Genomic DNA, 19,511 nt, shown 5'->3' with positions numbered 1-19,511 from the left:
TTATGATTTCCGTTGAACTTAATGATCTTTGTTGAATGTCTCTATCATGCGTATTCCATAGTTAGGGACTTTGATGAGGAATAATTTGGTTGTAATGCGTATTCCATTCAATCCAATGAATCTAGGGAAATCTAAGAGTTAATTTAAGCGGACCTAATTAACTTGGAACATTGTCATTCACAATTTATTGAAAGAACAACTGAAAATCAATTTAGGTTGCATATGTGTCATGTGTGGAGAAGAACCCTCTAGCTAGTCCGTCACCTATCCTTTCACCTTAATTTCATGCTTTTGTCAATTCTGTAATTTATTTAAGTTTAATTTACTTCTCGTCAAAACCAAACCCCCCCATTATTAAATTATATTATTTAGTTAGTTTTCATTGTTGTTAGTCTTTTAATTCAATTTCCGTCCATTTCAGTTCCTAGTGTCTAATTTGATTGTTTTCATTATTTTGAGTCATTCTAAGTGTGTTTCGAGTTATTAGAGTTTTTAGCCTAGTTTTGTGTCCTTGAGTCTTATTTAATATTTTTAATAGATTAGCAATCCCTCCTAATCCCCGGCCTAGAACGATACCCTACTTACATCTATACTACAATTGTCAAAAAGATGGTTTAATTTGTGTGTCAAGTAATTCTCGCATCAACCACATTACGTGGTTTCGGCTTGTGTGCAGGATTTGGTAGATGAGTTATGGGCTCAGCCGTACAGGTCACGTTAGGTGACTCCAGTTGACATATCATTTTACATTGATTTATTTTACCTGGCTTACCAATTTCATTGCTGAGATATTTGACATGGCATATACTTGGCTTTCGCTATTCTCAAGTATGATTTCTATATATTTATGTATTATTTTTTGGGAAATTATACAGGTTTTACGGTGAGGGGTTATTATGTTTGGAAAGTGAAATGGTTTTGAAAAGCTTTGTTTTTGCCCACTCATGTTTTTTGTTTTTCGCCCCTCTAGGTTTTAGTTGCTAAAAGTTCGTATCGACGAGGATTCTTGGCGAATCTTAGTATAGGTGGCTACCTCTGGGTTCATTCCTTCTCACAGCGCACTCTGGCCTTTAGGCACTTTTAGGTTTAAATTTATTGACATTTTCCACATCAATCCACTTTTTGGCTTCGTCACCTTCCAGGTGTCGGCCAACACAGCCTAATTCGGAGTCCTAGTGGACATTCGGGGTCGGGGTGTGTCACATTGGACCCAGAGTATAGCTTCGGGCTTCATATTTTGGAGGTGGTGTAAAGATATTCCACTTTATTTTCTTCAGTGGTTTCATTCATGATCATTGTTGTCTCGAATATCCTTAAAACTCAAAGACGTTATTTAGGACCGGGGAGAATATAAGGTCTCTATAATGGTAATGCAGTACCATTTATACAACAAGGAACATGCAAATGCTCTTAATCAGGTTGGATAGACCCGAAGTCGTTGCTAGAAAGGTGATTTCGAAGTTAGTGTGCGTAGTATCACATTCATCTAGACAACTAACTTTCCCACATTTGTACCTAATCACGTGTTTAATTGAATTCGGTCACATGTATATGAAACATGATTCAATTAACTCATATTTGATGACAATATTAACATTATCTATAAATTATCTATAAATTAAAACAAACACCTAACATAAATCCAAGAACATAGAAAATTGTTCATAAAGTAAATTAAAGTCACCAAGGGGATTCGACCAACAAGACCATCCATGTCAAAATTTTGCTCTTCCAAATGTGTTAGGTGGAGCAAAATTAGTCTCACATATTGATTACGGGAATAATACTCCTCAACAACATTGGTAGGGGCTCAAACATATGCACAACCACTGATCTCTACCATCAAAATGAAAGTAGATTTGCAAGGTCGAGGGTGGGGAATATTATCCCTTATTCTTAAAGGTTTAGGTCTTATGTGCCAAGGATCACGCTTCGGGTTGCAATGCCACCCCTTGGCGAGCACTGATTCTACCGTATGTTGTAAAACAAACCCTAGAATTGGTGAGAGAGAGAGAGTCTTAGATTTGAAATGTTTTAGCCGAACCTTGCGAGTTTATTTGGTACATCTGTGCCGAAGCAAAGCATGTTGTTCAGCAAGCTCTAACTAGAACTGCTAAACATTGAAAATATTTAAGACCAAAATTAAATTTACCCCTCATTAATTCTGTACCTTGGGCCTTTGAACCCATTATTGCCAAAAGAAAAGGAAGGAGTTTATGACACCATATTAAAATATATACATTCAACCTAAAACACTTTGTGCTCCTTTCTCTTCCCCAAAAACCTCTAAAGCTTTGAAACCCTTCCTCCCGTCGGCTCCATGCTCCGGCTTGAGGTCAGTGGCAGCCCTGTGCCCACCTCTCCTTCCTCTTCTCCTTTCTTCCACCCTCTGAACCCTTCCTTTCTCCCATTCTCTCCTTGTTTTTCGTCCCCCTTTCTTCCACCCTCTGTTACCTCCATATCTCCCCTTCCCTCCCTTTGTTTTCCCCTACCTTCCCATCTCCCCCTTTTCCCCCCGACTCCACCCTAATTTTCACTTGTCCAAACCACCATGGTTGGTGATTTGGATTTTCTTTTTATGCATTTACCTTTCACCTTTCTCATTTCTGAGCATTTTGTGTCTCAGCTTGCTCTGAGCTTAGTCTCAATTGTCCTTTAGCTTATCTCAGAACTGGCTTCTATGCCCTGCTCCTTTCCAAACATCGCTCTTCAGTGTGAATTTGTAACCATCTACCCTTGCTGCTCGTTTCATTGGGTGTCGCTTCCTAGGATCTCATGCGGAGGTGCACTTTGGTGGCTTGTAGCATTTAAAGTGCATTTTGAACTAGTTGGTTGGATTATGGGAGCGCTCTCAGCACGGGTAGCTTGCCTACCCCCATTTTTCGTTCATCCACTTGGTTCTTCGACCCTTCTTTCAGGTGATGGTGACAGATCAGCAATGGCGATGATGTTGTTTTGGTGGAGGTGACTGCTTTACATTTTCATGTCTAGACTTTTCTGGTTGTTAGTTGTGTTAGACTGCACACTTTGGGCCCATTTCATTGTAATTTTCTTTATGAAGTTGGGTTTTTGGTTCGTTATTCTGGATTCCCATTTTGAGTTGTTCTTACACCTTGTACTAGTTTTATTTTTTAATGAAATTTAGTTCGATTGAAAAAAAAAGAAAGAGAAGGAAGGAGTTTCTCTCCCTTGGGCCTTTTTAGCAAAAATATGCAACAAGGATCGAGCTTCTGATATTCCAGATTATAGAGAACCCGCGGCGACCAATCAATTCCTTTCCAAAACCCTAGAAATACAAAATTTCACAATATTGATTTCTTCCTCTTCTGCTAAACCTAGGGGGTTCGACGAACCCTAGCTCGGAGAAGATTGACGAGCAATTCTGAATCTAGCGATGGACTTCGACGAGTACGATTATCTGGAGAAGACTGTGCAGGAGAACGACGACCGCGAGTCCAAGCAGAAAACGAGCAAGAAAGGGACCGAGAAGAGCTACAGGAAGAGAGATGTTGACGACGACGTTTCGGTGGGCGGCGAGGAGGACGAAAGGAAGAGCAGTAAGAGGTCAAAGGCGGAGCACGAGAACGGGCGCGAGAAGGATCGGCACCATCGAAGTGGGAGGGAGAGAGACCGGGACAGTGAAGGGGATAAGGACCACGATCGTGATCGTGATCGCGAGAGGGAGAGAGACAGAGAGAGGAGTAGCAGAGAGAAGGACAGGGTCAAGGAGAAGGAGAAGGACAAGGAGAGAGAAAAAGAGCGGAGGGAGAGGGATAAGGAGAGGGAAAGAGAGAGGAGAGATAGGAGAGAGAGGGAGGACAGAGAGAGAAGAGAGAAAGAGGAGAATGAGAGGTCTCGGAGGAGTGTGAGTCGGTCCGACCGCGAAGAGAAAGAGAGGCCTCGCAGGAGTAGTGACCGAGAAGAGAGAGAGCGATCTCGCAGAAGTAGGAGCCGCTCTGAACGCGATAGGGAGAGGGAAATTAGAGAAAGAGATCGAGAGCTTGAGTTGAGGGAGAGCAGGTAATAAAACAATGCGTTTATTCTTCAATTTACTTAATTTATGTTCGTTTGGTTTTGCTAGTTTCATACATTTATTAGCTTCTGGTATTTCTACTAGTTTTCTCTTCATCGTCGATGCTGGTGCTTGCATCTGAATTTTATGTGGTAATGTAAATTGTTTTGTGGGAACTACATATCCTGCTTTGTTCCTATAATGTCTGATTATTATTTTTTTTAAAATTTTTATCATCTGTTTTTGTGCTTGGTTTTTGTAATATCTCTTATAGATCCGCATTGTACCCTTTTCTTCTTTCACTGTTGATTATTACTTGATGTGAACTCAACTGTTCTGTTTTGGTGAAAATGTTGAATTTTGTAATTTGGAGAGTATAAAATCTCAATAATACACCAGATATTGTGTATCTCAGTTAATTGTCAAGATTTTTGCTAATACGTCGAAAATTACAATTGGCAATACGATGATGTATAGGATAATTTTTTCTTTCATTGTTATTTTATGTCGAACAATGTCACTGAAAGTTGATACCAAATGTCTCAAAATGTTTTTGTTATATGGATTTGCCTGGCTTATGAGAGGCAGTCCTTAAACATTCAATTTGAAAATGGTTAATTCTAATACAGTTTAAAATTGTTTAACCGTGTCAAATGACATTTAAATGGCAGGAGGTTTAAGGACAAAAAGGAAGCGGTGGAGCCGGAAGCTGATCCAGAAAGGGATCAGAGAACTGTTTTTGCTTACCAGGTATCTGGCTTGCTGTTTTTGGCTCTTCAGAAATTTTATTTATATTTGCAATGAATTCTTAGCCTAATTCCTTCTGTAAGGTTTCTTAGAACTTACAGCTTTGATAATATGATTAAGATTGGAAAATTATGTTTAGTACATGCTGTTAATGGTTCATATCCACAGGGAAATAGTCAGAAAATGAGCTGGTAAAAAATACACAACAATATGAGACAAATGAGAGGTGGTTTTAACTGTTTAGAAATTTAAAATCAATTTAATTTTTGTTTGGTTTTAAAATTTTAATTCGCACATGTCGAAAGATTGTTGACATGGGAAACCTAATTTCCTAAGTTGTGGAACCTTATGAATTTCATTTTGCAATATATCTCACTATTTTTTGGTTGGTTAATAATCTGGTGATGACAGATGCCACTGAAGGCAACTGAACGAGATGTTTATGAATTGTTCTCAAAAGCGGGCAAGGTTGGCTTAACTTCATTCATTCTTTCTTTCTTTTACATTTTAGATGTTTTTTCTTCTAATTCTCTTTATAAAGGTTATTTTATATAATAATAGCAGCATGTACATGCTATACATTTGTGAGTTAACTATTACATAAAAGAAAAGTTTTTTTTTTTTTTTTGGTTAGAAAAAAAATTAGAAAAGTCAGTATCCGTAAGTCAGTTTGAAATAAAATTACTACAATGCCCTTCATTTTAAATGTAAGTATTAAGACTCATAAGAATAAGGGAAAACTTCATATAACAAGGTTTTGTACCTTTAATTCTCATTTTGTGACACCTTGCATTATGATTCTGGTTACTCCTACATATCTGAGAATAATTTAAATCTTGTTGCATGAGATGCTCTTCAAATGCATGTTATTGAGATTCATTTGCTTCCTGTTGCAGTACATGCTCCTCTGCCTTCAGTTACGAGTAATATAATGACTTTATATTCTCTCAACATTCTGTATATGAGGGGTGAGTGAAAATGTACAAATGAACTATGTGGGCATCTTATGAACACCCCAAACTAGGTGTTTTATCATGCTGTGTCAATATCAAAAACCTCTGTATAAGCCAATTTTCTTTCAAGTACATAAATTTCTAAGTGATCTCAACTTGTCTAATTGTTTTTCTTTCACTGTCAGGTGAGGGATGTACGCCTGATCATGGACAGGAATTCTAGACGGTCAAAAGGAGTTGGGTATGTGCATTTAAATGAAACTGTATCATAGACACGTGTGTTCTTTGTAAGATAAATGATAGTATATCATCCTTTTAGAATCAAGTTTAACTGTATTCTTTAATAGACTAGCAATGCGATAATGATGAGGGATGGTGGGAATACCTTGCACTCATGTTTAATCAATTCATGCTGCGTACTCAAGGTAGATGACATAAACCTATTTTACATCCTTTCCTGTTTTCTTCGTCTTCATGTTTTGTGTTACAAGGGCCATTCTGAATCCCGGTGCACCTTTTGGAAAAATTTCATCTAATGGTCCTCCCATTTGGTGATATTATTTATGATAGTAGATTATTTTTTATGCAAAAATATCTCAGGGTAGGGTCGGTGGAGAAGTTTATCTCCATTTCCCTTTGTTCCAGTGTTTCATAAGCTCTAAGTCTATTGACATCTCTATGATCTTTGAGTCCTAGTAAAGGCAATATGTATGTATAATGTATGTATGTACATGTAAGTTTACTGTTAAATTTTTGTGATTGGGATTTTCATTATCAAACTTGTAGCTCCTAGTGAACTAGAAGAAGACTTGCTTCAAATTTCCCCCCATTCTGCCTTTTTCTATAGTATTCATTAATCGATCAATTTTTAATGAAATATTTGTTATTTTCTTTATTTTATTGTGATGAGCTAACATTTTCTTTTATATGAGTCATCAGATTCATCAAAAGAAATTCAGCTTGAGCTTTCTGCCTAGTTTTTGTTTCCCTACATCTCTTTGATATATGTTTTGTAAGTTTTGACTAGAATACTTATGGTCATGTATATTCCATCAAACTTACTATAAAGGCCCGGTGATACTGCAGGTATATTGAGTTCTATGATGCAATGTCTGTGCCAATGGCTATAGCTCTTTCTGGCCAACTACTTCTGGGGCAACCTGTAATGGTGAAACCTTCGGAGGCTGAAAAGAATCTTGTTCAGTCCAACACAACAAGTGGGGCTGCAGGTGTTGTAGGGCCATATGGTGCGGTTGATAGGAAACTGTATGTGGGGAACTTGCATTTTAACATGACTGAGACTCACCTTAGAGAGGTATTTATGCTCAGTTCATCTAGGTTTAATGTTCTAAATATATGTGTATGAAGTTTTTCCAGAGTAAATATTTGTATGTAACAGATAAGGAAATGAAGTCTACTTCAAATGAAAAGGAGGGAGGTGTAACTTCCTAGTATATATTTGTATATTTATAGTCTTATATATATTTTACTATTTTAAATGGGGGTAAGGCTAGCCGACATTCACCTCTCCATAAATGGGGGTAAGGCTAGCCGACATTCACCTCTCCCAGACCCTGCGTAAAGCGGGAGCTTTGTGCACTGGGTACGACCTTTTTAATCTAAATTTTTATTCGAAGTTTACCCTCCTATATAATTATGTGGCCCCTTGGCAATTTAATAACCAAGGGCCTTTTTTTATGGGATTATGAAAGTTTCACCTTTTCACTTCTTCCTTATGTGTATATATATACATATATAGATTAAATGTGCACACACTCACTGATGTTTTAAAAAACTACCTGGGTGTGTTCTTGGGCATGGCTATACATGTAAGCTGCCGTATATTATCTATATGTAAGCTACTGGATGGCTACATATGTGTTCATGTGAAATGTATACTTTCACAACAGCAAACACATAAAAAGAAAGAAAGGGAGTGCTAGATTATGATGAACTGTCATTCCTTAGGATTTATTATAGACACCATGAGTAGAATCATAGATAAGAGTACTGATTCACTGAAGGATCACATTTTATGCTGTTCTCAGGGTCAGGGAGACCATGCTATAAACTAGGACTAGACAGCAGTTGGAAATAGTAGTATTCCCGAATTTCAACTCTGTCATATATTTTGAGTTCGTTTCTAACCATATATTTCTATGTTGAATGCTCAGATTTTTGAACCGTTTGGACCAGTGGAGCTTGTGCAACTTCCCCTTGATCTTGAGACAGGACAGTGCAAGGGTTTTGGCTTTGTTCAAGTCAGTGTCTACTTCTCATTTTAAGTTTAGAAGATTGTTACATTTTGTTGGTGCTTATTTATTTGTTCATTATGTTTATAGTTTGCTCATCTAGAACATGCAAGGGCTGCTCAAAGTTTGAATGGAAAGTTGGAGATTGCTGGTCGAACTATCAAGGTAGGCTTGTATTTTTTTGTAATAGTTTTGATGGGAAGTTGAATGTTAAAATTTCTAGTTTATTATGGTGGCTGCTTGTCAGCAGCTATGGAACTTTTGTAGTTATTTTTGTGAGGAGTCGTGGTGAACACTAATTGGACACTTTGTGTGTAGGTTTCATCTGTTACAGATCATGTTGGATCTCAAGATGCTGGAGCAAAATCTGCAGACTTTGATGATGATGATGGGGGTGGTTTGGTGAGTTTCAACATTTTCATTATGTTGATGACTATTAGTAAGTTCACGAATACTTAAAGCACTAGATTTTAATGTAAAGGAAAAAAAATTAAATGTCAAATGAGTGTGAATATTAATAAAATATCAATGTTTAGACTAAATGATGGAAGTTTTGACTGAAATATTTTGATGAAGAGTATTTATAAAGGGGACTACTATTGGCACTCCAAAAATCTAATTGTGCACTCCTCATAAGAGTATTTGTATCTAATCTTAAAAAACACTCAAGAAAAAAGGTTATTTTTGATATCTAATACTATGCATGTGTGTGTATATTAAGGTTTAGGTCAGGTCCTGGATGTCTTTATTACTCGACTGTATAGATATCTAACACTATGCATTAGTATTATATATTTGCATGTATACATGCATAGTGTTTGTAGCAGACTTGACCAATCCCGAAACTACTGAGCACGGGTCAACGTTATACCGTCAAGAACCCAGAAGAGTCTCCCTCAAACCAGGAGGCCAATCACAGCGCGACACGTGTCAACATCAGAAGCCAATCACAACACGACACGTGTCAATGTCAGAATGAAATTAGAAACTCTTTTCTATAAATAGAGATTATTTTCTCATAATATTTCCTAATGTCATTTGTACTAAATCATTCACTAGTACTCACTAAAGGAGAGCTTGAACCTATGTACTTGTGTAAACCCTTCACAATTAATGAGAACTCCTCCACTTCGTAGACATAGCCAATCGGGTGAACCACGTACATCTTGTGTTTGCTTCCCTGTCTTTATCTGTTTACTTACTTATCCACATTATGACCGGAGCAATCTAGCAAAGGTCATAACCTTAACACTTTCTGTTGTATTAAAGTCCTCGCAGATTTTGTGCATCAACATTTGACGCCGTCTGTGGGAACGACACTTATTCCCACTCTCTTTAGCTTTGTCAAGTTGGTTTCCACCATTCGTACTCTCTTTTGACCAGGCATTCCTCTCCAACATGAGGAGTGAAGGAAGCTACAGCACACAGAATGACACCCCTTTTGCACCTAGTACGAAGCAACGAAAGAAGGAAGGAAAAAGGGTTGCTCTTCAAGCTAAAGTCGATGAGTTAGAAGCTCAGAACAACAAGATAGCAATGAAGAATGAGGTCCTCTAGGAGCAGTATGAGAAGCTCTTTGAGACGCTCCACGAAACTAGGCGTACTCAAACATGCGAGCTCGTTGCCCCTGTGGAAAAGCTTCACCTACAAAAGCTTCACTTACGAAAGCTTAACCCATAAAAGCTTGACCTACAAAAGCTTGACCTACAAAAGCTTGACCCACAAAAGCTTCAGCAACAAAAGCTTGACCTACAAAAGTTTGACTTATAAAAGCTTCACCCACAAAAGCTTGACCTACAAAAGCTTCACCCACAAAAACCTCACTTACAAAGTTTCAACACAAAAGCTTCACCTACAAAAGCTTAACACTATCTTGATCAAGATAGTGTGAAGCAAAATCAATTCATGGTGTCCAACAAAGCTTCAACCTCAAAGTTTCACCTACAAAGCTTCAACACCAAAGCTTCACCTATAAAGCTTAAAATATATATATCGGAAATTTGAAAATTTAAAAATTCAAAAATTTGGAAAAAAAAAAAAAAAAAAAAATTCAAAAATGTCTAGGCCTCCTCTTCTTTGGGCTTAACAACTTTTATAACAAATATACATGAAGGAGGAGTTTTGGGCTGCCACTTAGAAAGGAATTGCCTCGTTCGGCAACTCCCTCGACCGGAGACTTGAGGGACTCCTACTATATTCTACTGCACCTTGATACTCATAAGTCTCACGACCACTCAGTGACTTGAATTTTTCAAGTCTCCAACCGAAAAGTTTTCCTTACTCGGGAAATTAAGCAAGCACTACCTCAACATACATGCTTCACTCTCAAACCTTCAACATATAAGCTTTAACAAAAGAAAAAATTCAAAGAACTTAATGAAGAAGACCTTGGTGTATTTAACACAATACGTTGAAATGAAGCAAAGCTTGTTTATTGATATCTTCGATAAGTTACAAATATGTACATATACAACAACAACAAAGCCTTTTCCCACTAAGTAAACAAACAAGAGGGAGCCTTCACAAAGGTTGCTCTTGAGAAGTCTCAGCAATCGGCAGAGCCCCAGAAAGAGTAGGCACCGGAGGGTGATCATTCAGAGCCTCAGTATTGGGTAGAACCCCAAAAAGAGGAGGCATCAAAGGTTGATCATTTGAAGCTTCATTACGCGGTACAGCCCCAGAAGACGAAGACAATAAATGCCTTTGGAACAAACCCACTAATCTCTGATGATCAAGTAAACTCTGACCATCAGATTCCTGCAGCTGGTTAAGCTTCCTCTTCATGTTTGTAGCATAGTTATGTGCAAGCCTGTGCAACTGTTTATTCTTATGCTTGAGTCTTCTGATCTCCTGTTTGAGACTTATCACTTTAGCCGCCAATGATTCAATTTGTCTGGTTCGAGCAAATAGGCGTTGGACCATATTAGACACATAACTTGCACACTGAACACTGAGAGCTAGAGAATCCTTAACAACCAACTCATCAGACCGTTTGGAAAGTAGTCTGTTATCTTTAGGAGTGAGAAGGTTCTTGGCCACCACCGCAGCGTTCGTATCATTCTTCATCACAGAGTCCCTAACGGTAAGATGACCAATATGGGATAAGAAGGATGGGCGCCATATGTTGTCTTGAGAAGGCATGGCTGCCTCTTCACCAAAGTTCAAGTCAAATCGACGATTGGATAGGCTAGACATTCTCAGAAATGATGAAGAGAAATGAGGTGCAATAAATCTTTTAAGTACAAAAATAAGGGGAAAATTCCTACAAACAATAACTCTCTGAATGTATTTCTTTCACACAATTGGTGCCCTTATAAAAGAAATGGTAACAGGGTCGTTAGTTCAAAAATCGAAGAGGCATCACTCTTCGAATTTTGAATAGGCACCACTCTCCACACGCAACATCAGTTCCTCGGGTACCACAAATAACTTTGCAAAAGATCTTTGACAATGTTTAGACACATAAATTTTGAAGGTCCAGCTACCCTACTATTACCCACAAAGGTAAAGGAACAACACCACTTCTTGATAACTAGAAAGTTCCTATGTGTGTCAACCTCCGTGCTCTGTGGCAAGGCAGATTGGCAAAAATGCCCAACCTTTACTCACATTCGAGAAAACACTCCTAACAAGATTGCTTGCTCAAAAATCGAAGAGGCATTGCTCTCCGAATCTCAAGAGTCAGACTCCCAACATAATTACGTGCTCAAAAATCGAAGAGGCACCACCCTCCGAATCTTGAGAGCCAGACTTCCAACATGATTACTTTCTCAAAAATCGAAGAGACACTGCTTTCCGAATCTCAAGAGTCAGACTCCCAACATGATTGCTTTCTCAAAAATCGAAATGACACCGTTTTCTGAATCTCGAGAGCCAGATCCCCGACAAGATTGCTTGTTCGAAAACCGAAGAGGCAACGCTTTCCGAACTTCGAGAGCTAGATTTCCTTGGATAAAGCTTATTTGCAATTTTCACATGCAAATCAGCTTTCCAGATACCACAGACCCTTTTTTCAAAGTGCTCTGACAAAGTTAAAACACGTGAAGTTTGCAGCTCCCACTACATTGCTATGACCAAGAAGGGTAAAGGAATAGCACTACTACTTGTTGTTAGGGAGACTCCTATATATGTCGACCTCTATCATCCACAGTCAGGCAACCTACAAATAAAAAAAAATGCTCAACTTTTCTTTACATCCGAAAGGGCACTCTCAGCAGAGTCTCTCGAAATACTCAGCTTCTTTTGCCCCCGATAATACCTTTACAAACAAGCCACACAAGAGCAAGAGTATCACATATCATTAGGGTTAAAAGCAAGAGTATCCCATATCATGCTTTTTCCCTGTCTTTTCCTTTGACCTTGTTCTTACCTGCAAGTAGACCTGTAAACGGGTCGGATTTATTGGGTTTGGGTCGGGTTCAACCCGACCCGTTAAGTTAACGGATCACCCGAACCCAACCCGTTAAGCTAACGGGTCACCCGAACCCGATCCGTTAAACTAACGGGTCACCCGTTTCACCCGTTAACACTCGTTAACAATTATTTTTATTTTTATTTTTTGCATAAAGTTTATTTTTTGTCATTAAGATTTTACTAAAATTACTAAAATATCCTCAACTAACGGGTGTTAACGGGTCCTAACGGGTCTAACGGGTTGACCCAAAGTGACCCGTTATTTAACGGGTTGTTAACGGGTTCACCCGTTAACGACCCGACCCGTTAAGCATCCACCCAAATACAAATATTAACGGGTTGGGTCGGGTCGGGTTAACGGGTTGGGTCCAAAATGCCAGGCCTACCTGCAAGACAAGGAGAAAGAGAACAATTAGTCAGCACTTGGAATCAAGCTTCCAATCAGGAACTGATTGCCTAGAACCCCTTGACTGATCACTTACCTGACATTGCTTTCGAGTACTCATCTTCAACATCTTATGCTTCTAGAGAAGATACCACATCTACCTGAGGAACAGATAGGGCAAGTGAGAAGGATACAAGGAAGCATGTGGAGAAAAGCGTAACAGAACACGTGCCGATACATCCATTACTTTGTCAACAGCAAAAGTATCTCATATCATCAAGGTCGAACGTATTCTAGATTTGATGGACTTATTTTGACCCTCAAATTCTTGAGTTGGTCTTATACTCTAGAGGAAACCAGAAAACCCTCCAGCCTAGTTCAAGAATAAGCCTGTGGAAAGTTACTTCTTCAAAAGAAAAGATATCTCATATCATCTCTTCTCCATTTGCTTCTCCTTATCCTTGTTGCTGTTTACGACACAAGAAGGAGAATAATCAACTGGAAGCCGAAGTCGAACCTCCGATCTAGGTTGCTTGCTAGTAGTCTGATTGCTTACCTTGTCTGTAATCTCTTTCGGCAAATCTCCTAGCTCGGTGACTTGGGGGACTCCTACTACATGGTTTGTATCGCGCTTGACCAAGCCTGAAATTACAAGTAAGCTTCAAGTCAAATTGATACATTACCTTGTGCATCTCCACCGGTTAAAGATACCACCCCTGGATGGAGGAAAAGTACTTCCAAAGAAGATGCCACATCGACCTATGAGACTATTAAGGCAAGTGAAGACGATACCACACTTCGGTACTTAGAAGTTTCGTGATTACTCAACGGCTTTGATCTTGCAAGTCCCCAACCGAGGAGCTTCCCTCACTCGGTAACTTAGAGGAGGACTGTTTGTACCATACTTGACCAATCCCGAAATTACTGAGCACCGGTCAACGTTATACCGTCAAGAATCCAGAAGAGTTTCCCTCCAACCAGAAGGTCAATCACAGCGCGACACGTGTCGACATCAGAAGCCAATCATAGCGTGACACGTGTCAACATCAAAAGCCAATCACAACACGACACGTGTCAATGTCAAAATGAAACTAGAAACTCTCTTCTATAAATAGAGATCATTCTCACACAATATTTCTTAATGTCAGTTGTACTAAATCATTCACTAGTACTCACTAAAGAAGAGCTTGAACCTATGTACTTGTGTAAACCTTTCACAATTAATGAGAACTCCTCTACTCCATAGACGTAGCCAATCTGGGTGAACCACCTATATCTTGTGTTTGCTTCCTTGTCCCTATCCATTTACTTACTTATCCACACTATAACCGGAGCAATCTAGCGAAGGTCACAACCTTAACACCTTCTGTTGTACCAAAATCCTCGTTGATTTTGTGCATCAACACATAGTATTAAATATCAGTAATATTATATATTAGGGCTTAGGTCAGCCCCTGTATGTTTTTATTACTCGACTGCATAGATATCTAATACCATGCATGTAGTATTATATATTTGCATGTGTACATGCATAGAATAGATAGCAGTAATATTCATCCAGGGATGGGTTACCATGCATAGTATTCGTTATCAATAATACTACGCAAAGCATTAGATATCAATAATACTATGTATAGTATATTGATATCTAGTACTATGCATGTATACATCCAGCGGGAAGAGAAGACTTTTTTCATCCTCCTGGATATTTTATTGGAGAAATACAACAAAACAGGTGGAATTGGCGTAGGATAGAGAAACCTTAATGGATAGTGTCATTCACATACCCATTTTTACCTCCCACATACCCTTGTTAATTTTTAGCCATTGATCTTCTTCAATTTATTTGATCTGATGATCGAAAAATGAAAGAGGTGTGTGAGAAGTGAAAATGGGTTTGTGGATAACACTACCCAACCTTAATATATGACCTGTTATTGATATGTATGATATTACTGAATAATCTAATTTCTACGAAAGAGGCTTGCTCTCCAATGTTAAGTGCTTTTCTTTGCAGTCTTTAAATGCCCAATCTAGAGCACTGCTAATGCAGAAGCTGGATCGCACTGGTATTGCCACAAGGTGTGCAACCATTTTTCCTCACTGCTTTCTGGTAGTTATGTCGTTTTCCTATGTCTGATTGTCTCTCTTTTGGTAGTATTGTGGGTTCTCTTGGAGTTCATGCGCTGAATGGGGCAGCTCCTAATCAACTAGCTGTTGCATTGCCAATCAATGGTCAAGCTGCAGTCTCTGCTCCTATTCTTCCACCAGCAGTTGCAGTCAATGAACCTGTTGGTAACCCCAGCGAATGTCTACTACTGAAGAATATGTTCGATCCAGCCACTGAGGTGTGTGTTCTTTGCAAAAATTGTTTTCACTCGCCTCCCCAAATACTTTTTAGTCCTAAAATTCAGTATTATGTTTGCAGAGGGAGCCAGATTTTGATATAGACATTAAAGAGGATGTTGAAGAAGAATGTTCGAAATATGGCCATGTGAAGCATATTTATGTGGACAAGTAAGTGCTTAAATAGGAATACTAAGTATGCAATTATAATATGAATGTCTTGTTTGTGTAATATTATTGCAAGATGTCGTTGATATTTATGAAATACTGGGTGGGCACTTTTTGTGTTAACCAGTCTCACCTTATAGGGTGGAGGAAATTGGAAAATAGAACTCCCAAGGGGAGATTAAACTAAGTCACCCCAACCCAAGTCAACAAGGGTTGGGTGTTCAGTTTCTTGGGTTGTGATTGATTATTGTGGCATCGAAATCGAAAGGAACCCATTGCAAAACCATATGAAATAGAGAAAAAAAAACAGTAGATTCCTCTACTTGAAAATAAATAGTTTTTAGTAGATGCCTCTATTCTCATTTCTCAAAACCCTTGTAACATTAAGAACTAATATAATTTTTGTTACATTGAATATTGTTCAAGAAAATAAATAGGGGTCACACACCTTCTTAATTTTTGGCCGTTGGATCGAATGAATTGAAGAAGATTAACAACAACAACAAAGCCTTTTCTCACTAAGTGGGGTCAGCTGTATGAATCCTAGAAAATCATTGCGCTCGGTTCTGTGCCACGTCAGAACATATCCAAGTACTTTTAAGTCTTTTCTTAGAGTTTCTTCCAAAATTTTCCTAGGTCTTCCTCCACCCCTTTGGCCCTGAACTTCTGTACTGTAATCGCAGTAGGCCTTCGTTTCACATGTCCAAACCATTGTAACCGATTTTCTCTCACCTTTCCTTCAATTTTGGTTACTCCTATTTGACCTCGGATATCCTCATCCCTAATCTTATCATTTCTTGTGTATCCACACATCCAACGAAGCATTCTCGTCTCTGTTACACTAATTTTATGTACGTGTTGATGCTTCACTGTCCAACACTCTGAGCCATAAAACATTGTTGGCCTTATTGCCATTGACACATCCAACGAAGCATTCTCGTCTCTGTTACACTAATTTTATGTACGTGTTGATGCTTCACTGTCCAACACTCTGAGCCATAAAACATTGTTGGCCTTATTGCCATCCAGCTTCAATGACATATGACGGTCACACAACATGTCGGATGCACTCTTCCACTTCTTCCATCCAGCTTGTATTCTATGGTTGAGGTCTCCATCCAACTCTCCGTTCTTTTGCAAGATAGATCTTAGGTAGCGAAATCGGTCGCTCTTTGGTACTTCATGATCTCCAATCCTCACCCCTAACTCATTTGAGCCTTCGTTTGCACTGAACTTGCACTTCGTATACTCTATCTTTGACCAACTTAGGCAAAGACCTTGAGATTCCAACACTTCTCTCCAATGGTTAAGCTTCACATTTACTCCTTCCTAGTTTCATCTATCAACACTATATCGTCTGCAAAAAGCATACACCAAGGAATATCATCTTGAATGTCTCGTTAACTCATCCATTACCTATGCAAAAAGGTAAGGACTTAAAGATGAGCCTTGATGTAACCCTACAGTTATGGGGAAGCTTTGAGTTTGTCCTTCATGTGTTCTTATGGCAGTCCTTACTTCATCATACATATCCTTTATAGCTTGGATATATGCTACTCGTACTCCTTTCTTCTCTAAAATCCTTCAAAGAATGTCTTTTGGGACCCTATCATACGCTTTTTCCAAATCTATAAAGACTATGTACAAAAAGGGTGTGTGGATATCACACCCCAATAAATAATGTCACGTTGAATGATGAAATATTTTTGTCAAATCCTGGTTAAGAAACAAAGGGTTTTATTTTTTATTTTATTTTTTTATAAAATCCTCTGTATTTTCAATTTTATTTTGTTTGATAATGTGAAAAGATACTAAAGAGTACAAAAGCAGTTCTTTCCCACTTGTTTCTGCATACGTGTGTTGCGTTTGATATTTGAGAAAGCAGGTGAATTTCAAAACTGAATTGGTCTTTTTTCTCCTAATTTGCTTTGCTTGATACAGAAACAGTGCTGGTTTCGTGTATTTGTGGTTTGAAACTGTGGAAGCAGCAGCCGGAGCTCAACGTGCAATGCATTGGAGATGGTTTGCAGGAAGGCTGATTTCAGCCCTGTTCATGGTAACATGTCTTTAACTTTCTGTTGTCAAGTATGTTTTTGCTAATTCCTGTGTGGATCTTAAAAAAATAGATGCAAGGGCTCGTTTGGTGCATAGGATTGGATTGAAATGGATAACTCTCAAACGTTAAGGCATGTTATGGGGAGAAATGAAGAAATTATGACCCACTAGGATTGAGTTTTCTTCATGTCTAATCCTCTTCTAATCCCCTATAAATGAATAATCTACCTTCAATTTGCCTTGAAATTGGAGAATTATCTATTCCAATCCAATTCTGCTCACCAAACGAAGGCCTTAGTTTTCTTGTTATGAACTTACGAGTGCACATATAATTTATGATGTCAAGTATTATTGTTGAACATTTTGGGTATAGCACGTGGAAACTTTTCTGACAATAAGTTTGAGTCGACTTTGTTTCTTCATCAAAACTGAGCATGTAGTAGTGTAGATGTTGTCTAGGACTCCATGGTTGTGTTAACTGTAGAGTTGATTTCTCGTTGCCGCACCCTTTTCTTTTGGTTCATTTTCATGAATAATCTTGTTGCTCATCGTCTTTCGGTGTCTTGTGCAGCAACCTCAAGTTTACGAGGCCAAGTTTGGAGCTTAAACCGCTGCTCAGATGCGGGAATGGAAAAGTCTCTGCGGACATGCATTGAGTGTTTTTAGTTGAAGGATGGTTACTTGTTTTTTTGTTTAGGATACCGAACTTTCTAGTTTTGATCATACACATGTAATGATTATATGGTATGCACGACATGTGGAAAATGTGCCCCGTTTTTTTTATACTAAGCTAGATTTGGAGAAATATAATTTTATTTTTATTCTTCTCAAATATTGTTTTTAAATTTTTTTTTTTGGTAGGAGTTATGCACAGGAAAAAAAAAGTATTGGCAGTAATGGAGAGAGAAGGTGAAACAGCGAGTGAGTTCAGAGGGTAGTGATAGGGTGACATGGTTTAGAAAAAAAAAAACAGTAAAAAGTTGTTTGCTTGAAATTACCTTAATATCCTCATTTTTTTCCACACATTTTCTTTTAGTTATGTATTTAAAGGGTATAATTGTAATTTCATTGATTTCTAATTGACAAAGTGAGTATTATTAAGGGCTTTTATCACAAATGGTCTCTGAAATTGACCCTTACCATTAAGATGGTTCTTGAAATTAAAAATCAATCAATGTAGTCCTTGAATATAGGTGTTTGCAAATCAATGTGGTTATTTCGTTATAATTCTGTTAAAATTTTTGTTAAGTGTTGGATGGCACATAAACGGGTCTTATAAGTCATTTTTTTCCTCACAAATGGTCTCTAAAATTGATTCGCGACATCAAAATGATTCTTGAAATTGACTTGTGACATCAAAATGGTCCCTGAAATTGAAAATTGAGTGCTCAAAATCAATGTACTCATTCTGTCATAATTCTGTAAAAAATTCTATTATGTGCACACAAAAATGGGTCACACAAGTCTAATTAAATAAAAAAAATTACAAATAGGTTTAATAACTTAATAATTAATAAAACGATGTTAATCCAAAAACCTAGTCCTGCAATCACCTCCGATCCCAATCCACATTCCTCTATCTCATTCGTTGTCTATTCTCTACAAAAAAAAATAAAAAATTTCAATACATCCCATCTTTACACACTTCGACACCCTTCATTGAATTGAACTTGGATTGAGATCACCTTTGGTGACGACTTGGCCAATTGACAACAACTTCTAGGACATCACCGTTAATATTTAGGCAAACAGCATCCTCACAACCTTAATCTTGGAGAGCTTGTTCGGCAGGGCCTTCCCTAATGGTCTGATGACTCAAAGAACGACGAGGTTTGCCTTGAGATAATGAGGTTATAATTGAGGTATGTCTATTGTTGGTTGAAAACTATTTCCAAACCCACCTTTTAGGCCTTGGTTAAGCCTTGTGCCTTTGAGAATTTATGGAATGGATCTCTCTTCGAAGTAGGCCATCCTATAAGAAAAAAAGTTCCATTGCGCAAAAACGTATTTAGACAACTTTTTTGATTAATTATGAAACTCACATCATCACATAACAATTTTTTTTTTACAGAATTGTGGTGGAAGGATCATAATGATTTGCGACACCTATTTTTAAGGTTTACATTCATCGATTTTCAATTTTAGGGATCATCTTGATGTGTGGGTCAATTTCAGAGATT

At 38.1% G+C, this 19,511-nt stretch overlaps 1 protein-coding gene and 1 long non-coding RNA gene across 2 annotated transcripts; both read left to right on the top strand.

The window, feature by feature from the left end:
• Positions 1-2,632: 2,632 nt before the first annotated feature.
• Positions 2,633-18,176, top strand: LOC126623959 (uncharacterized). The gene is made up of 13 exons (XM_050292980.1): positions 2,633-4,020; positions 4,684-4,762; positions 5,171-5,227; positions 5,898-5,953; positions 6,799-7,027; positions 7,887-7,973; positions 8,055-8,129; positions 8,283-8,366; positions 14,780-14,844; positions 14,921-15,110; positions 15,191-15,279; positions 17,218-17,332; positions 17,903-18,176. The coding sequence occupies exons 1-13, from the start codon at positions 3,395-3,397 to the stop codon at positions 17,936-17,938; spliced, it is 1,788 nt and encodes a 595-aa protein (XP_050148937.1). The 5' UTR covers positions 2,633-3,394; the 3' UTR covers positions 17,939-18,176.
• LOC126624242 (uncharacterized) lies at positions 8,373-14,005 on the top strand. The gene is made up of 2 exons (XR_007624031.1): positions 8,373-13,448; positions 13,548-14,005. It is a non-coding gene; the product is annotated as an uncharacterized LOC126624242 (long non-coding RNA).
• Positions 18,177-19,511: the final 1,335 nt, after the last annotated feature.

Source organism: Malus sylvestris, chromosome 1 (genome assembly GCF_916048215.2).
Source record: "Malus sylvestris chromosome 1, drMalSylv7.2, whole genome shotgun sequence".
NCBI lineage: Eukaryota > Viridiplantae > Streptophyta > Magnoliopsida > Rosales > Rosaceae > Malus > Malus sylvestris.
This window is presented reverse-complemented; position numbering and strand designations above follow the sequence as displayed.

Bases quoted from the DNA above. Each gene is read 5' to 3' on its own strand.
- LOC126623959 (XM_050292980.1), top strand. From the start codon at position 3,395: ATGGACTTCGACGAGTACGATTATCTGGAGAAGACTGTGCAGGAGAAC. The intron at 5,954-6,798 runs GTATGTGCATTT...GTGATACTGCAG, and splicing joins AGACGGTCAAAAGGAGTTGG to GTATATTGAGTTCTATGATG. The intron at 15,111-15,190 runs GTGTGTGTTCTT...TTATGTTTGCAG, and splicing joins TGTTCGATCCAGCCACTGAG to AGGGAGCCAGATTTTGATAT.